Below are 19422 nucleotides of genomic sequence, written 5' to 3'. Positions count from 1 at the left end.
GTTCTGATACACCTAAACTAGCCAGAATCTTTAAAATGCTATTTTCTGAATGTTCAATGTAATGTGACAGATGGCCTGAGTCTCTTCGGCGGTATACAATGAGTTAGTCCTATAATGTCGTCATCCGTGGCGCACTTTTACCAGGGGATTTACATGAAACTATCGCACCCTTCCGAAAACAAATGCATTTAACGCATGTAATCACTTGACATGCACGGTAATGTGTCCTCAATCTACCATTGTTGTCGATTAGAACTTCAAAAAAACTGAACCATACGTTTACGGTGGAAATTTAAACCTATTAAAATATCAACTTCATTCGTTAATGATACTTCCCAATGACCAAATACGTTAACGAAGAAATTGTAGCATCAAGTGTGAAAGAATCGTTTTGAAAAGTGAAAATATTAAAGTATTATCTTGAATGTCTCACTACATCCAGTCCCCTTGTTAGGCGAGTAGCGTTTATACTTCGTCCTGTCAACTTCATCAGAAATAGACCAGTCCAGCATATGTCAAACGCGAGACTGTAATCAAATACATTGGGTTTTTTTTAACAAATTTAATTTTTTTAATGCAAACAACCAGCGACGAGGATTTTTAATTTTTAAAGTCCTTGTATTCTGAATGTGCGAAATATTTATCGTAATCTTAGTGCAGCAATGAAATAAAATTTCTGCAACGAACGAAACTGTCATATATATTTTAACTTAACCTGCAATTTCCTCATAATCTCCACGCGTTATGAACCCGCAATTCAGATTTGATCCCTTTAGTATATTGGTCTGAAAACTAGGGATGTGGCTTTGGTTAAGGAGAGATAACTTCTTATTTATTATGAAATCCAGATATCTCTTACATTTTTATATATTGCTTTGTGTGTTAATGTATTGTACAAAGTACCGGACACACTTTTCGGCACCCGTTATGTTATTTAGAAGACAAAAGTACTGACAAGTGCTGATTAACACATTTTTCAACTATAAATCCAGGTGTTTGTCAAAATCATGTTTCACTACTTAATAAAGTACAAACGTGAAAATGCTATTTGTAACTGGTTTCATAATTAATAATTCTCAACATTTCATATGTCCAAGTTCATAAACTATCCGAACAAGATAACTTTTTTCATGTAAATTTAATAGCACAACTCACTGTGGATTAAATATGAAAACACAAAGATATCAATGTCAATATCCAATGAAAAGTTATCACAGCAAACAATATAATAGTATATAAAAACATAGATTACCATCTACCGAAATGTCAATTTGAATCAATCACGGCACCGATTAGAACAAAATATATATATATATATATATATATTCGTTAAACTTTAAGAATATTCAATTAAGCGACTAAAATTTTTAAAAACTAAAATTTTCCCTTGATTAAGGAGACAAAGTGTCCAAAACCACACAATTATATTACAAATTGGTAGACTCCGCAAGAATATGACTGCGTTGCTTTTGTTTACAAACCTCTATCTGGAGAAATAGTGTTCCAAATCATGTAATCATCTATTTATATATTATTTTATACTGCATTAGCTCGTGCATCACTATATCTTAAACATTTTTCACTTTAATAAAAAGAAATTGTCGTTTCAAGAGTATGGATTCTACAGTTACAGTCCCTTGGAGCGGCTAACGAAATGTACATTTTTCTAATGCTCTACAATTACTTAACTGGGTATATCTTTTATAAAGGAATTTTTTCACACTGCTGATGCAAACATTTGGCATTAACTAAACCAGCTCTTGTATGATAAGGGATATCACATGGCAGTGTTTACATTACATATGAAAGAAATGTTTGATATTATTCAGGGAATATTAATAGTTCAAACCTGTTTAACACAACAATATCAGAAGATAATTTAAAATAGAGATATATTCCAGATATTTCTTTTGTTTTTCGCAAATCAAAATTAGATTATCGAACCATAAAACATTCTATGCATACTATCAGCTCCACAGTATAAATATTGAATGGTGATTTTGATCATTCTTGCGACCTAAAGTTAATATGGACATATTGGAAAAAAATAAAGTTTAAAACACATGACCAATGATAATAAGAAAGGAAGTATCCTTAGATATTTTCTTTATAAATATGACAATGCTTAGTTAGTTTGGCCTTAACAAACATTTAACAAAAGTTGTAGGTGAGTAATATTCTATATTCATTATATATAATAAATGTGGAGGCATTTCCCAACAATGGTCTCGTTTATCTACTTGTTTTGGTAGGGAGATATACACCCATGCAATTTAGTAAATCAGCAATTGTTATTGTAATGACGATCATATTCTACTATCATACTTTTAAAGTTGAAATTTTCTGAGAAAGGACCTTTTTATTGATTTCTTCATATTACGCATGAGTGATCATTTTTGGTAAATCTTGATTTAAAGAGTTATTACTGATAATGCAAAAATACAAGAATACAAGAAACAAAAAAGTCCGATTGCAAAAATCTCTAAAATACATGTACACTCAAACATTCCATATATTCGAACATATATTTAAGCCATTGTTGTAAATGCGGGAAGAAAGACACTTTTATTTCATTGGATGCGATGGGTCGACCTTTGGCTGTCCCGCATAGCCGGGTCCGTTTGGTGCATCACCTGGTTGTGGATATCCCGGCTGACTGTAGCCAGGCTGTGGATATCCTGGTTGACTGTAGCCAGGCTGTGGATGGCCAGTGGGACCCTGCTGTTGAACACTTGAGTTCATCACAAACACCTGTGGTCCCGCTGCAGCTGGGACAGGAGCGACAGTCTGCGGAGCATCCATGTTATTTGCAATAACGTTGAAAGTAATGGCGGCAATAAGCGTACCTCCTCCAGATACCGCCAAAAGGTAGAAAGAGTAGCCAAGACTGACATCTACAGAAGATGTCAAGGACAGCAGAGCTAGAGTCTTCGAGTTTTTGTACTGGGTCGAGTAAAACCAGACGACAGTGGTAACAGTAAACCCGACTGTTGGAGAAACAAACAAATAGGATGTTATATAACTTTAAAAATCAATTCCGGTTTTTCTGCGGTTTTACACAGAGAGAAAAGGCTGGTTGGATATTTAGAAAAACTATGCTATCTTGACTATCATTTACTAATCTTCATATATTTCATCAAAGTTCGTAATGTTGTCCAAGGTCGTAAAATACAATGAAATATCTTTTTTAAGTTCATAATAATAATAATAATAATAATAATAAGGAATAACAAGAGGCCTACAAGAGCCTAAACGTTCATCGGTCACCTTTTACAGACACAATTCCAAGTGTAGAGACACTATTTGAAAGGGCCATCTTTGATTTCTGATCGACCCGAGCCATAACAATACTTGACCAGGGCCACTCTAGGCAAGTCTGAATTGCGTATCACTGCTTATGTTGTCCTTCATTATGAAAGCATCGTATGCATCAGTTTGTCGCAAAAACCATTCATGTCCACAGAAAAATAAAGCCAATTAACTAAAGCATAGCCACACAAGTTTGCTAAACATTTAACAGCTAATTGCGGTGTACCTTTTTTGGGTTGTCAGGTGTGTTTGTACCCTAGGAGAGCTCTCGATGTCTCAACCTTAGTTCCAATCATTTAGTTTTCAGATAAGCCTGCATTTATGCGAATATATATCTATAATACAACATAAGAACTTCACATTGGACTCAGAAGCAGAAACAAACTCTTCTTCTCACTTTTCAACGTGTACTTCTCAGTTCTGAAGCATAAGAATTATTTAGATATGGCGCCAAGTTTCGATTACATGAGAAAATCAAAGGTTTTTTTTATATGTGAGCTTGATATTTTGGTATGAATAGGAAAACTGATCATATTTAAACAATGAGTGATTCAGAAACAAGTTGTTGTTTTTATTCAATTTTCGACGGAAAAAGGATGAGGGAATAGGAAGTGTAATAGAGAATTGCTGAAGACGTTTGACAGTGCCATACTGTTGTCTCAATGTGAAAAAAACATGCATTGTTGTCATTTGGGAGCTTGTTGTCAGCTAAGAGAAGTATTTTTTATGAAAAGAAATAAGTATATTGAGCTGTGAATGAGAAGTTCGGAGAAAGGAAAAGAATTCTTTCTGTCGGTCTTTCCTTGACCAAGTACAGATGTGAGAAGTAAAGTGTTTCCATGCAAAGATTAGTGCAACAAAGAAGTGTGCGAAATTATTACCAAGACGGGCACAGATGCTAAAATAACTGAGGCTCTAATTATTTTGAAGAAGTATTTTGTATACATACTAAGGGAGGAGAGCATTGGCCATTTTATGAAAAATGTGTAGCTGCGTGACGTTTCTGTCTTTGCTTTAGACGGAGTCCGTGTTAAGAATACGTTTCAGCAATGGGATTGCCTGTAATTGAAAACAAGTGACAAGTCTTATCAGTGATGATGTCACCATATTCAATGCAGGACAAATAAGTGTTTCAATATATCTATTCTGAAGACAGGTACGATCTGGAATCAAATGAAAATTGATAACATTACTATTTTTGGTGATATTTTAGATCCGATAAAGGTCATACGATCAACCGCCATTTTTATAGGATTAGAACAATGTGCTTATGTGACCTATACTGCATGTGCAGTGCTGTTCATGCAGAAAGAAGGAAGACTTCGGGTGTCTTACTAGTAGTTTTACTACGATTGAAATATATCACCCATTTCGCTAAACATAGATATCGTTTTTCAAATCCCTGCACTATTCTTCATGGTATCAAAAATTACTCTCAACGATATGTCATCTGCAAATAACTTGCTTGCAAGTATTTCGCGATTTCATCAATGAAAAGAATAAACAAATCCCAGCCAAAATCAGTAGTAGTTATGTGTACGTTAGGTAATAGATGATAACGTTCAGTGTTATTTAATAGTTAACTTAAAACTTAATGCCGTTGAACCCTTTCTGTGGACGACAAAAGACTTCACTACCTGAACGAGTAGTGAAGTAGGCGGAGTTCGAATTAAAATGTTGCCAACACCGGAAAATGAAACATAAATTCGGCACATACTTTTGTATTCACACATGTCCATATTGCTCAAATTAATAACAGAAATAAGGATTTGAAATATCACAGAGTAACAAAAATATCCACAGCCTATCTTGTTTTTCGTTTGGCCGATCGAGTTCATATCGCAGGTGGATCTGTCGCTAGCCCCGACGTGTTTGCGTACTGTCATGAGCACGCCCACCGTTAGCACTAGCACAGTTGCGACTAAATTTACTATATATACATACTATTTAAAAACAAAGTAATCACAAACAAACATTGTGAAAATAGTACTTCCTAAAATTTTCCAATAACAAGTATTCAGATTAAAAGGGTTTTTAAATCCCCCATTAAGACTGTTAATATATTTTGTAATTTTTATATTTAATACGGATTTAGCCTTTTGATAGCTTATCTCGACAGAACCATATAATATTTCAGCCAGGTGTTGGGCGGTTGGATATATACTTACCTGCACAGAACATATTCCGACCGGATGGGTATATACTTACAAGAAGAATACCAGATACCAAACAGGTTTTGGACAGTCGGACGCACTGGTCTTGTGCTAGCACACCCGGCGATTGCAACGATGACAGTTGAGAAGAGGAGGATACAGCCAATGATACTTAGTCCCGCAGTTCCATAGTAGTTAACTATAACCAAAGGAAAATATGTCAACGAATTTACTTCACACATTCTGAGTATCTCATCACAAAGTGATTTCTGCTTACACCAATGAGATCAATCGCAGCGTTCCAGGGATATTATTTATAAAACACAAACCCATGTCACAAGCTTGTTAAAAGACAGAATGTTGGTAAACCTTGGGATGGATGAATCATGGAAACTTAGAAGCCGGATGGTCATTTAACCCTCCAGTTTCCGGGATGCATGATGTTATATTATCAGTCTTAGATGCGACCATCACTCCAACTCACATTGCCACTGTGCATGTGAACATCTGCAGGCAAGACCAGTCTTGTAGAAAGAAGTCCTTACAATATCTATTCTTTTCTATTTTATTATATCTACTCTGTCGTTATTGTTTTGCAATTCTTAATTAAATTATATTTAAAACTTACTTTGTTTGGATGATTTAGCTATTTTCGTTAGCACATGAATAATAAATATAAATGCCGAAATCCTGCATGTGTGCAATCTCCGGATTCAGCAAGGTCAATTTTTTTTCAAACAAAAACTAAAAATAGAAAAGGTAAAGAAACGGCCAATATATAATGTTCATATTGAACTAAGCCCAAAGATATGGAGGCTTGTCACTAAACAAACATTCATAAACCTACAAATAATTGAACTATCTACTAAGATCCTATGACCAATCAACTCTAGCGTTGGGGTCAATACAGAGCATTTGCATTTACGACACTATATAACTCTCTTGGGTCTATGTACGCCTGGTCAAGGTAAGTCATCACCTCTATGACAATAGCACGATCGGCACGGCATCGTCGTTTACGATACGAAGATACCCAATAGTTCCACACCAGTGCAAACTTATAGCTGTTCATCACAGCCTGTCACCAAAGGCTCTGCCTCTGCAAGGATCACAATGCACAGCATGCGATCAGTCTCGACTTTCGATGGGAGTATAACTCCCTTTAGTAAAAGTAAAACTTGATGTAACAGAGAGAGCAACTACTATCGCCATACTAACTGCACAGGAGATCACATTAAAAGAGGGAATAAGTTTGTCCATGGCATGACCAAGCACCATCAAACAAGCATCTGGATCTGAGTAACATTACAAAAATATTGTAACTTCAAACTCATTCTATTTGCCAAAAGAGTGTTATCTACAGAGATAACAAAAATTATCATAATTCCCATTTCAAACATCAATCAAACAATCGAATTACCACTCTGCAGACCGACCAGATCCTAACAGATTGTGTCACCATGTTATATAGCCAAATCAATTCGTCTACCTCTTCTCCCCTCGCAAAATCTTTCTCGGAGTGATGGAAACAAAATCACACAGCTATCTTCAGTCAACCCTTCATGTAAACAGCCTGACTTTTCTAACTCGACCGACCAATATGTCAGTCTTACTACTCTAAGAAAAGGTGTAAACAACTCAACGAAACGCAAGTTCTGTCAATAAAGTCAGTTCCTTGTCTAAATCATACATGTAACCATTCATTCAGAACATTCCTGATCTTCTCTCCTCATTGTGAACCAATACAATTGAAGGATATTGATCAAATACTCAAGAGGTATTTAATTACATGTCTTATAAAAAGTAAAAAATATAACGGTTATAAAACACTTGATACCCAAACCGTGAATCTTAGCAATACTTGGCTTCAGTACCCTGGGGCTTATTCAATCCAAAAGGCACGAGGCAAAAATCTTTTTAGAGTATCTTTTTACGCTTAAATAGCATATACAAATGAATGTATCTGCTTTCCTTACTAACAAGAAATGTTAATGCTGAAAATATATTCTCAAGAGCAATCGAGGTGAAAAATTGCCCTTCTCCAAAGAATCAGAAGCTACTGACTCCTTAAAACAATTGCATATCTGACTGAATTTGTTTCGTCTTGGCTAAAAGCAAATATTATTCACTTCTGAATCAATCATTTTCATCTCATCGTAAATGAATGTTAATTAACCAGGCAACCTTCCAACCCCTACGAGGTGGTTATTAAGTGGGGCTACGCCTCCCTCAATATCTTCTAATATTAACAGTAGGACAACAAACATCCGAATGCTTACGTCTTCTCCAAATGGAGACATGGTTCACAATCCAAAATAATACAACAAACAGCTTCAAATGTAAATTACAAGCCGCTTATCGTGGTTTACAACGCATGGAAACCAATATGAAATCACAGTAACATAACTCACGGAACAAAGGAAAAATTAAACCTAACCTGAATAAGATTCGTCTGCCACATAATACCCGCTACAATAGCTCGACAGATCCTTTTTTTAAATGTCTCTGTCACGCACCAGGACTGACAAAAAAGCATGCGACATGGAGTTTTTGAACCAAGTCGTCAAGTGCATATCTGAAATGAGCAGCTGTGGGTCTTAATGGAAGGGAACTGAGAGATTCGCAAACAAGAAATTATAAAAGAAATTGACTTCCTTAAGTTGCCATTATTCTGCGACATTCTTGTGTATCCTTGTACAAGCTAACAATAAAATTTCACCACAAAAACAATACCGATATATCCTTAAGTTATGCTTGCATACCACTTACACTCGAATGTACAGCTGTTTTAAACAAAGTAGCGAAAAACTCTGATTTGTAAACAAGGCTTAACCTTTGGCCTTTAGAATGTGTTTTGCAATGAAATAACATTGGTTCATGTCTCTGTATCAGGCCAACATCCTATCAAGCAAAGAAATAATAATTTCTACTAATATCAGGGAGGCTAGAGGTAATGTTCTGATGATAAAAATATGGCGTCATCGGATAAACAAAATTAAGAGAGGAAGAAGAGGAAGAGTAAGAGTGACAGACGGGAAGAAGAAAGTGACAGGAGGAGTTATATAGAGAATGACAAGGAAAAGGAAAGAGAGACAGATATTTAATCTTTAACTCCCAACTACGCTAAACTAGAGTTGTAAACAGCAGAAGGTGGGAGAATGTTGCGATACAAAGTAGGTATACAATGGTTTAAACAGAGTTTAACATATGTTTTGATGTCTTCAGGAGATTGGTTAATTACATTGTATTGATGACGCAATAGGAACATTACAGGGGAGGAAAGCATATAATGTCGTAAGTAATCAAGACAATGTATAACGTACAACGCTTTTTGGCGAAGCAGTGACACCCGTTACAGCGTGAACATTCAGAGCCATATATAAAGGAAAATAATGATTATATTTCATAATGATAAACGAATCAATATCAGGAAATTTGCACGGAACTAGTCATGATATAGGAAATGTTTGTTTGACATGTAGTTTCTTACATTGATTTACTGTCGATGCGACAGTCTTTCTATAGAGTTACTTTGTGGTATAGCAGGGAATAATTATAAGTCATTCAAAAACCCAAACCCGAAAAAAAAGATATTCTGAGCTCACAAGTGTATGTTTGTAAAATTTCACTGATATCACTGGATTAGCTATTTAGATAACCCTAAAGACATCCTATATCAATCATCCTCGCGCCCCCCATTATGAAAAATCAATATCTATATGAAAGATAAGAGCGAGGAGGTATTTGTACAAGAATGTTGCTTGTTCTTCCGAAAATGCTAACGTTGTCAAAATTGTCTTTAAAAAATAGTGAATAGTTGGCAGTTCGTCAATTAATGTCTGTTAATAACGCCTTTGAGTAACTGTTCTCCAGTTTGAACGTATGCTGAACAAGTGTATCACTTTTATTTGTACGAAAAAAACACGTCAGCAAGTAACGCTGACCATATTGATATAGTTTTTGGTGCCGGTCATGTGACCATGCGATAAGCGAGGGCCAAAGAAAAGGTCCAGATAGGGTCGCTGGACAATGAACATTGAAAATTAGTTGCAAAATTACAGGTTTTGTTCAACTGGAAATGCAAAATTAACCCTCCTGCGTTGAAGGTGTTACATAAAATTACTAATGTTGCGGTGCACAATTTATTTTTTGCGCTACTTAAAACGCGTGCTAATCTATATAGTGCTAATTACAACGGTGACGTATCATATAACTAGATGGTTTTAATTGGGACATTGTAATAGCATTTAATTAAGTGTCACCAAATTCGACAGTATTGGATCTATTATTAGATGGATCCTATACTGACAGTGTTATATTTAATAACCTTTAAGCGCCAATTACAAAAGTTTTATTTTGGATAACTACACAGCGCTAATCACACCATGGTTGTATTATATAACTAGATGGAACAAATAAGGACAGTGTTATATTGAATCACTATACAGTGATAAATACGAGAGTTTGATTTTGGAAGACAAGACAGCGCTTGTTAGACTTTGTAGTACTGTATAACTATAGACTACACTCATTACAACAGTGACATTTTGTATCACTAGCGGGAACTAATTACGACACTGTTACGATGTATAAATAGATGCCCCTAATAGCTAGATGGTGTTAATTACGATACTGTTATGTTGTATAAATAGATGGTTCTAATTACTAGATGGTTTGGTTTGGTTTTATTTACTTAACGTCCCATCAACAGCTAAGGTCATTTAAGGACGGCCTCCCATGCGTGCGATATGCATGCATGTGGTGAGTGCGTATGTGTATTTTGGAAGGATGTGGTATGTTTGTGTTAAGTCTTCATGTGACAGGCCGGATCGTTTGCCAATTTATAGTGCTACCTCACTGAGGCATTCTGCTGAAGACACCCAGCAGGACAAGTTGTATAAATATATGCCTCTAATAACTAGATGGTGTTAATTACGATACTGTTATGTTGTATAATTACATGCATCGAGTTATTTAATGGTGTTAGTTACCACAATGTTACGTTGTATAAATAGATGGCTTTAATTACTAGATGATGATTATTACGACACCTGGTCTAATTATCCTTATACTTTCCCATTGGTCTCCATGTAAACATATCGTTCGGAAATTTTTCAATTTTTGTTAAATTATTTTGGTCTTGTTTTCCCAACTGTATGCTATCGATGTTTGAACACAAAATTAGATAAATCCCATACAAGTATCAGTAAACAGCTTGGATTTTGAAAAGACATTCACCAACAATGAACACAATACAAAAATTATGATTGGGTATGCAACTGTAGTTTTTGGACAGACAATGCAAAACGATAGAATTAATAGTAAATCGCCAATTAATAAATGTTGCACAATGCACATTTGATTAGTTCTACAAAACCAGTTATTTTTTCCAGTCTCCGGACAATACAAACGGGAAAACTACACTTATATTCTACAATTATTATTATTATTTTATGTATACCGAGGTACGTTGAACCCTTCATTTTCGGAGATACATACACAAAATAGCGATTAATGAAAAGTAAAAGGACATAATATATGAAGATCTAAGACTCGATAGCCGGGCAAAATTGAGATTCAAATTAATATACACGGCGTATTCAAAGTTTCAAGTAAAAAATATTATATTGCAAAATATCTTACTATTCTTATAATGTATATTTGCCCTTGACTTTTTCGATGACGCTAAGCCCCGTAAATAAAAGAGGGAATAGCGTTGCAGCATACGATATGAGTTTTATATAATCATTTAATTACATATATATTACGTGTATCAGCATAACGAATGGCTACCTTATTTTGCATGGAAACCAATCAATTCACTGATCACAAATCTTCGATTTAGAGAAAGTATCACGATAGGAGTACACTTAGTCACATATGAGGTCATCGGCTCCTTTTACCTCCTTTTTACGTTTGTCTTTAACATATTGGAAGTCAACCCACATTCTAGAAACGACCCTCGGTATAAGCACTCGCCATATCTGCGGAGATTGCCGGAAATCAGTATTCGTTCCAACGCGCCACTTTTTTCTTCACTCTAAGGATGATGTCAGATTTGTCTGTTTGCTGCATTTGTTGTAACAAATGTGCGTTAAGTCCTTAAGTTTCCCATAGGGTCATATTCATCACAAAATGTTTTATCAAACATATTCCATTAAATTTGCAAGCACGCGCTTCAAACATAGGGCAACACATCTACACGCCAATCAATTAATACAAAAATTGATAATCGTGATTGACAATGGAGTGGATATGATACACTCTATTAGCTGCTGAAATAAAAAAGCTCAAATTAATGACTAAGAGGAAGATAAATTGATGTCGAAGACTTCGATAAAAAAGAGGGATTTACCTGATAGCTATCATCACTGTACCGATATTTACAATTCGATATACAAACACAATTTGGATAAGTACGTAAGATTTGCACCATGTTCAAATTGGCTTGAAATAATCCGTACCTTAAAAACAATTGTTAAAGATTACTGGTCGCGCAAGTTGCTGTTGCTAGAATCATGCATACAAGACATGACAATACATGGCAATACACGATGCAATGCTGAATATATGATTAGTGATAGTTGAGTCTGAATCGTTCATAGGCCGTTCGTTCTAGACATTATTGTACGCTTTTTTGTTTTGTTTTCGGGATTTATATACACACATCTTTAGATACAAAGGTATTTTAAACAGATAAATTACATATTCGACACTAAGATCTGCCCTCCAATCAATCACTGTTCAGAGTAAAGCGAACGCTCCCATGAGTAACCACATACAGGTACAGATGAAATTTACGGGAAAAAACAGTTATCATTAATTAACAGAAATACTTTTGCAAATTAATACTTTTCAGTTTGTTGGAATTATTCTGGCATTTTATCGACCTTTGAATTGACGTCAGTATAATTCTCTCTTCTGATAATGTATTGTAGATGATTTTGACAAAGAAAACATTGATGGTTCCACGCTTGATTTTAAAATTGTTCAGAGTTAGTAATAGGATTCCATTTGTCTTTTTCGAATAATTTTACACAGAAATAAATATGTAGATTATTGTATTTTTAAAGTATTTGTGAAAAAACTGTTTTTCTAAGATATCAAAACACTAAACATGTGGCATCTACCATGAAACTTTACTTGTAATTGATTGATTAATATTGTTTTCTATATTTCCAATGATTATGCGACAATACGAAAGCCTATTAGGGTCATTTTGAAATGTAAACTAAAAAGAGATATCTCCAAAACACGCGATAGTTATCTCGTTAAATCGCATTAGATATCATGTTAATACACGATAATTTTCTAGCTCATCGTTTAAACGAGATAACTAACGCGTTTTAACGTGATAATTATTGCGTTTAAACGAGATGACCAACGCGTTTTAACGAGATAAATATCGCGTTTTAACAAGATACATATTTTTATTTTGCTTTTCAAAATGAACCGAATAGGCTTTCGTACGACATGGACATGTATCCTTATACATTTATCTTAACAGTCGAGAGGCGTAGCGGTAACAGACCCGTCATTTACCCAGGTGTCGAGGTTCAATTTCCAAATCATGCGTGGAAAGGTATAGAGGTCATCTGCCTGACCACCACAGCCAACAAGAGAGATCACTAGACGTTAATATACACATTATTTTACAAAGTGAGCGTTTTTACACACAGGCCGTTTAAGTAATAATCACACTGGTAAAGAAGACACCGGCTGTTTAAAGCCCAGACTGTAGTAAAAAAAATGGCGACAATTGTGAAAAAAGTGAAGGTAAGTCGAGATGGTTTCCGCATTTCTGAATGTTTTCTGACATCGCGAATAATCACACGGAATGGCAAATGAACTTATTATCAACATTTGACCATTGATTTACATATAGCTACCCACAATGGAAATAACGGAAGAAATGGCAAATTGGACCCGTCTACTAAATTTATTCGTTCTGGAAACATCCACAAGAGTGCCGATTAGTGGGTTGCAATTACCCTCGCATTAATTAGTTTTTAGTAATTCCATTGCCAACGTGTCGGAGTGTTATTCATTTCACATTACGTATAACATCATTTACCCAGGTGTCGAGGTTCAATTTCCAAATCATGCGTGGAAAGGTATAGAGGTCATCTGCCTGACCACCACAGCCAACAAGAGAGATCACTAGACGTTTATATATAAATTATTTTACAAAGTGAGCGTTTTTACACACAGGCCGTTTAAGTAATAATCACACTGGTAAAGAAGATACCGGCTGTTTTAAATATAGCTACCCACAATATCAGCGAAATCAGGAATATCAAATTTCAATTGAGTTTGATACTATAGAAACTGGAAAATGTCCATGTTTGCATTACGTCTTTGCTGAACCTTCATGCACTTGCGACAGCAAATCGATACATATGACCTTGATTTGCAAAATTTTAACATCAAAGGTCCATGATATACCTACCTGCTAGGTGAGTTAAGAACGCCCTTTATCTTTTAAACAAAAAAAATAGTAGGTTAAACATAGGGCAACAAAAAATAACATGAAAACACTTTCAAACGATTCCAAATATCAAATGCACATAGCAATATACAATTTGTATATAGGGGTATCTTACATTGTCTTCAATGAGAGCAAAAATATTTCACGAGTGGGGCTAATATTTTGTTATGTTAAGTTAGCTCCACGAGTGAAACATATTTGGTGTAACCGAAGATACTGTTAGATATTCTGTTCATTACATTTTGCACAAAATATATGGGTCAGCTTTAAAGTTTTCCCAATGTCGTTTGTAAGTAGTGTTTTGATTGGTCGAATTTGAAAAAATATATATTAATAATACACGTTTTTATTAGTGAAAAATATCGCTTTCATAGAATGAATAATTTTCGATATTTCGCTGTTAAAAATGTAATATCATCCGTGTTTTTGACTGCATTTCATTTTAGTAATGTTTACATTTAAATAATTCGTAAATAACTCTTATTTTTGTATTGTTTCCGCCTTTTTTTCTATCTGAACACATATGACTAGTCCTATTTTCAAGTAATTCTAAAAAGCATAATTATGCAGGCTAAATGAAACAGGGTAACTTACAATTCATAATGCTGCCATAGCTACTGTACGAGTTGCACTGACTCTCGCTAGAGCCGAGACGAGTGACTTCTGAACATATCTTAAATAGGCCGATGGTCCACTTCTTTGTCCCGGACAATCCTTCTAAGACACACCAGTAAGGTGTTGCTAACCCAATCGTCTGCAAAATGAACAAAACCAAAGCGACTAAGCCGCCACAAACTACTGCTAAAGACGCCATATTGTAATCTGACAACGTTCCTTAATATGTGGTGATAACTTGGGTAGTCAATACCACGTGACCAAATTCGCTGTTATCAAGGTGTCCACATTCGAAGAACTGTTGCGTTGTTTCGTTCGTTTTCTGACATCGAACATTTGAAAACTATAATATCATTTTAACGTTTGATTTGATCTTAAACATCAAGTGGTTGAAGGCTTGTAGGTGCAACGAAAGACGTTTCTTTTGAAAGCTGTATGAATGAAATATCTCCGAAATAACAAGAAGTGTGAAGAAATAACTGTTCAACAGATCTTTTAGGACTCGCACAACTAAATATTTCACTATATGTAATTACTAGTGACTCAGTCCCTTCATTCGCTAATTTGAAGTTCTAATGATGTGAATTTCAATCAAATTAAAGTTTGAAGTTTTCGCTACCTGATAAATGATTCTATTGTATAGGTCTGACGGCAAATAAGAGCACACAGGTAATCGAAAACAATAACTTGACATTTAAAATGGACTGAGAAGCATCGGTCATAGAAATTATTGCCTTTTTCACCTGTAGCCCTATGCCATCATGTTTTTAATAGGATTGTATATTTTTGTTTTGTTAAGTCTTCAGATATTACTCTTTATTCTCGTATATAGGAAGTACATATTATATATGTTAATCACTCAGGAAAATGGCTACCAACCTCAGAAACTAGGCAGTTGGCTTAGGTAACCAATTCAAATCATCACTAAACAAATTATGGACGAACATGAACATTAAATTCAACCCAGACTGCTTCCATAACCAACCGCAACCGGAAACACGTATATTGAAGGGTCAAAGCACGACTATAGAAGACCTTGACGACAAGTAACAGGTGAAACAGCAGCTGATTTGGATGTGCGAGTCCTTTAAAAGTACCCGTGACACTTTTTTATTTGATACAAAATTATCTCCTAATAGTATTTGTCCCCCCCCCCCCCCTCCCCCCCCCCCCCCCCCCCCCCTTCATTGACTTACATTGTGATAACAAATATTATGTGGTACATCAGGTATACAGTAATTAAAGAGCCAGTTGACCATGGAGATAGCACGGGTACCTGTACAGGTGTCGTGGTGACTGATTACACCTAGTCAGGTATTTTTACATAACAACTAGTCTAGACGCAGGTCTTTGTCTATATATAGCAACTAAACTGGTAATGATTCAGGTAATGTCTGTCTGTCATATGCATTAAGGTAGACGATTTACCAGTTCAAAGATGGTTTACCTGTATGAGGATTTTTGTTGAATTTCGTTTTACTTAGATTATCTGAAACAAAATTGATCAAAATGTTTGAGATCATTATCAATTGATTAATCAATATCAATCAATTTGGTTTTCATACAATAGTTGATACAGGAACATATACATTGTATATAAACCAATATATAATTATATAATTGTCATTGACAGCAGGATATATAACTCACATACATCTATAGTTTTTAGATATAAAACTGAAATTATTTGAGATGATCATGTATTTTTATCATAAAATCTAGTTCAATTCAATATGTCCAAATAGTTCAGAAAAGAGCGTTAAGGTTAATGAATCAATTTACTTCTCTTAAAACATACCTTAGAAATTGTGTCCATGTCACACTATATGAATCACTGTGACATTGTCAAGTTATGGTTAACGTTGTATTATGTCATATTATATAATTTCATGAACAGGGTCAATGCATTAAAGTAGGGAATACATATTTGATAGCCATCATGAAAATATTCGGGGGAGGGTTTTAATATGAAGAATATTAGATGGGATACATATCTAAAAGCCATCATTTTATAGCTTTCGTTCGAGCATACTACTGGTCTAATATCAGATGTCTGGTTGTGTGTCTCTTGGGCATGGATATATCATTGTGTAAGTACTTTAGCCTGCTTGACCCTTCTTTCCTTGATTTCCGGTCAACTTATTCATATGAAGCCCTTAAACTCAGCTTGCAATAGATCCGATAGCAGGTCTCTTGGTTGCTTGGTTATTGAGAATAAGGCATTTAAAAGAATTAAGCCTGTTTGACTCTAGCGATCTTGAATTTAGGCGAAGTTCATGTATGTGAAAAAAATCCTCAATAGGTACTCATCCCCGCATGTGGCAAGCTCAATATCGGTGCATGGGCCTGCTTTGCCCAATTTTCCAAAAAGTTATTAGGCAAATCACAGTTTAACAACAGTTTCTTAATCATATCTGGTTAAACTAACTCACGAAATTTTATGAAATTCACAGCACCTTTCAGTCTCTTCCTCTGCCTATTTTCAAGAAAATACGTACACATGCATTAGACGTGAAGGAGAAATGGTTAAGCTAGTCACTTTTTGAACAACTGGGTCCTTGTTGTTAATAATTGATTTAAAATATTTAAGGCTAATTGATCCCGGTGACTTTGAATATAAATCAACGTTATTCATTGAACCAAACTTGGTAGCCCTTTTAATTTACCCACGCATGCAAAAGGACTAATATCACATTTCCGGTCATCTTGGTTATCAAGAAGAAGTTATTTGACCCTATGACCTTGAAAGTAGGTTAAGATCATTCATTTGAAAAAAAAATATCGTAGTACTTAACCAAAGTATTCTGCTACATGTCTAATATTGTTGTTTTATGCTGACGACAGTTGGTGGACGGACACAGGACCATCCAGATACTTTATGAGTGTAAATATCACATATGTTTATTGGTATGTGTAATTAATCATTTATTTTAATAATTTGTTTCTGATTGAACTCTCACTTGGATTTATGGTTAGAAAGTATTGGAATTATAAGTGCATGTTAAACGGATCTTGAATTCATCTTAAAATATATTTGGTGTGGACAAATATCTTATAATATACATTTGGCATTTCATGATAAAACTAATACGTTTACAACTTGCAGACAACATTGTAAAAGCAAACTATCTAATTACAAATACAAACTTAATTGCTCTTTTTTAGTGTTCATACAGTATCTATTAAAGTAAAAGTAAATTACACACAGTTACTATAATACTCTGCAAGTGTATTATCAAATTATGTGTTAGAAGTACTTTAGTTTAACTGACACCTTTTACTGTATAAGACTAGCTATTACAATATAATACTAAAGTGCTGTACTGTGCGATATTATTCACAAACTACAAGGTAGATTACCGTATGAATTTTTTTTTTAAATCAGTATGCCAGCCTGTATACTGTAGTCAGCTGGCCCAGGTAAGATACGCTCCTCTACCTGGGTCCTTAGGCAGGTGTGACCCACACCTCCTGTTATGTAATTAAGCCAGACAAGGCACCTTTAAAAGATACCTTTACCGTTACATTGACACCTATTTGGGAGTATGTGATCAATTGTTCGACTATCTAACTAATAGTTTATCATAAATAATACCATGTCAAGGGGAATACAAGTACTATAGAAGGGAGGGGGTCATTTTTTGATGGGGAAATAAATATAATATATATGGTATATTATACGCAGATGAAGGAAATAGAAGCGCTGAAGTAAGAAGTGAGGTATTTGAATATGGGTGCAAAATAAGGTATTCTTAACAAACCTGTCTCATTTTATCTATGGGCCAAGCAGGTCAGGTAATTGGTATTTAACTCCATTCAATATACATGATGTATACTATAGGACGTGTTTTATCAAATCGGATTCAGTACGACACTTTGTCTATAATGATGACCTACATTTAAATCAAAATTATTTTTATCTATTTCAATACATTCGACCGCCACCGACTGCTTCATGTATGTAGATTAAGATGCAAAATGTGTTTCCATCCCGTTTTCGCTTTGTTTACAAGAGAAAACGGATGTGGCATGTAGAATACATTTAGCTCGGTGTAATATAATCCAATATCGCGTCCGAAATTTGTCATTTTCACATATACTTGTTTGGTTATTTTGTGTTACAGATTGATAATATTATTTCGATATTTCGTGTTTGTTCACATAGTGGATGGCCAGATTTCTTATCCGCGATTATAGTCAGTGTCGGCGTGAATGAATAGCATTCTGCTTTTCCACAATATCACTTTTCTGATATGGGTAAGATACCAAAGACCTTAACCACACAGGTATGTTATGTCACTTTCCAGACATTTATTTTATCGATAACAAAATCTCTAGCTTAAGTCGTTTTTTATCTGACAAGCCAATACTTTTAACTGATACATCTGAAGGGAAATAACTAGTCATTAATAGACTCTTTAATGACAATATAAATTGAACGAGAAAAGTATGACCAGTGATTGTATTAAAGTACAATAAATCACTCGGAGGGAAGGAGTAATATCCAGCGGTCAGGTGTCTGTAATGTCGCACATAGCGTGACAACTATGACAAATAAGTTGGTGTTTTACCTGTTTAATTTATTTGAGATAGAGATGTCTCTTTTTAAATACAGACAACACTAATTTTGATTAAGATATCTGTAAAAAAAAATTACTAATGGAGATGGATGTTTGTTAAATATAGATATTTATATTTTAGAAACATATATTTCTAATTTAAATAACGATATTTTTAATTCAGATATATATATCTCGTTAACAGAAATCTCTATTAAAACATAAATATACATCTGTATTTAAAATAGAGGTACCTGAAATCTCAAAGCAAAAACAGGTACTTCTTATTCAAATACAG

General features: G+C 34.7%; 1 protein-coding gene across 1 annotated transcript; it reads right to left on the bottom strand.

Moving 5' to 3' along the window:
- Positions 1-2217: 2217 nt before the first annotated feature.
- Positions 2218-14645, bottom strand: LOC117323312. Its single transcript, XM_033878451.1, has 3 exons — positions 14545-14645; positions 5518-5661; positions 2218-2987 (listed from the first exon to the last, which is right to left on the bottom strand). The coding sequence occupies exons 1-3, from the start codon at positions 14549-14551 to the stop codon at positions 2566-2568; spliced, it is 573 nt and encodes a 190-aa protein (XP_033734342.1). The 5' UTR covers positions 14552-14645; the 3' UTR covers positions 2218-2565.
- Positions 14646-19422: the final 4777 nt, after the last annotated feature.

Source organism: Pecten maximus, chromosome 3 (genome assembly GCF_902652985.1).
Source record: "Pecten maximus chromosome 3, xPecMax1.1, whole genome shotgun sequence".
NCBI classification, from domain to species: Eukaryota; Metazoa; Mollusca; class Bivalvia; order Pectinida; family Pectinidae; genus Pecten; species Pecten maximus.
This window is presented reverse-complemented; position numbering and strand designations above follow the sequence as displayed.

Excerpts from the sequence above, each read along its gene's own strand:
- LOC117323312 (XM_033878451.1), bottom strand. Across the intron at positions 2,988-5,517 it reads TGGTATCTGGTATTCTTCTT|TCGGGTTTACTGTTACCACT; the intron begins GTAAGTATATAC and ends TTTCTCCAACAG.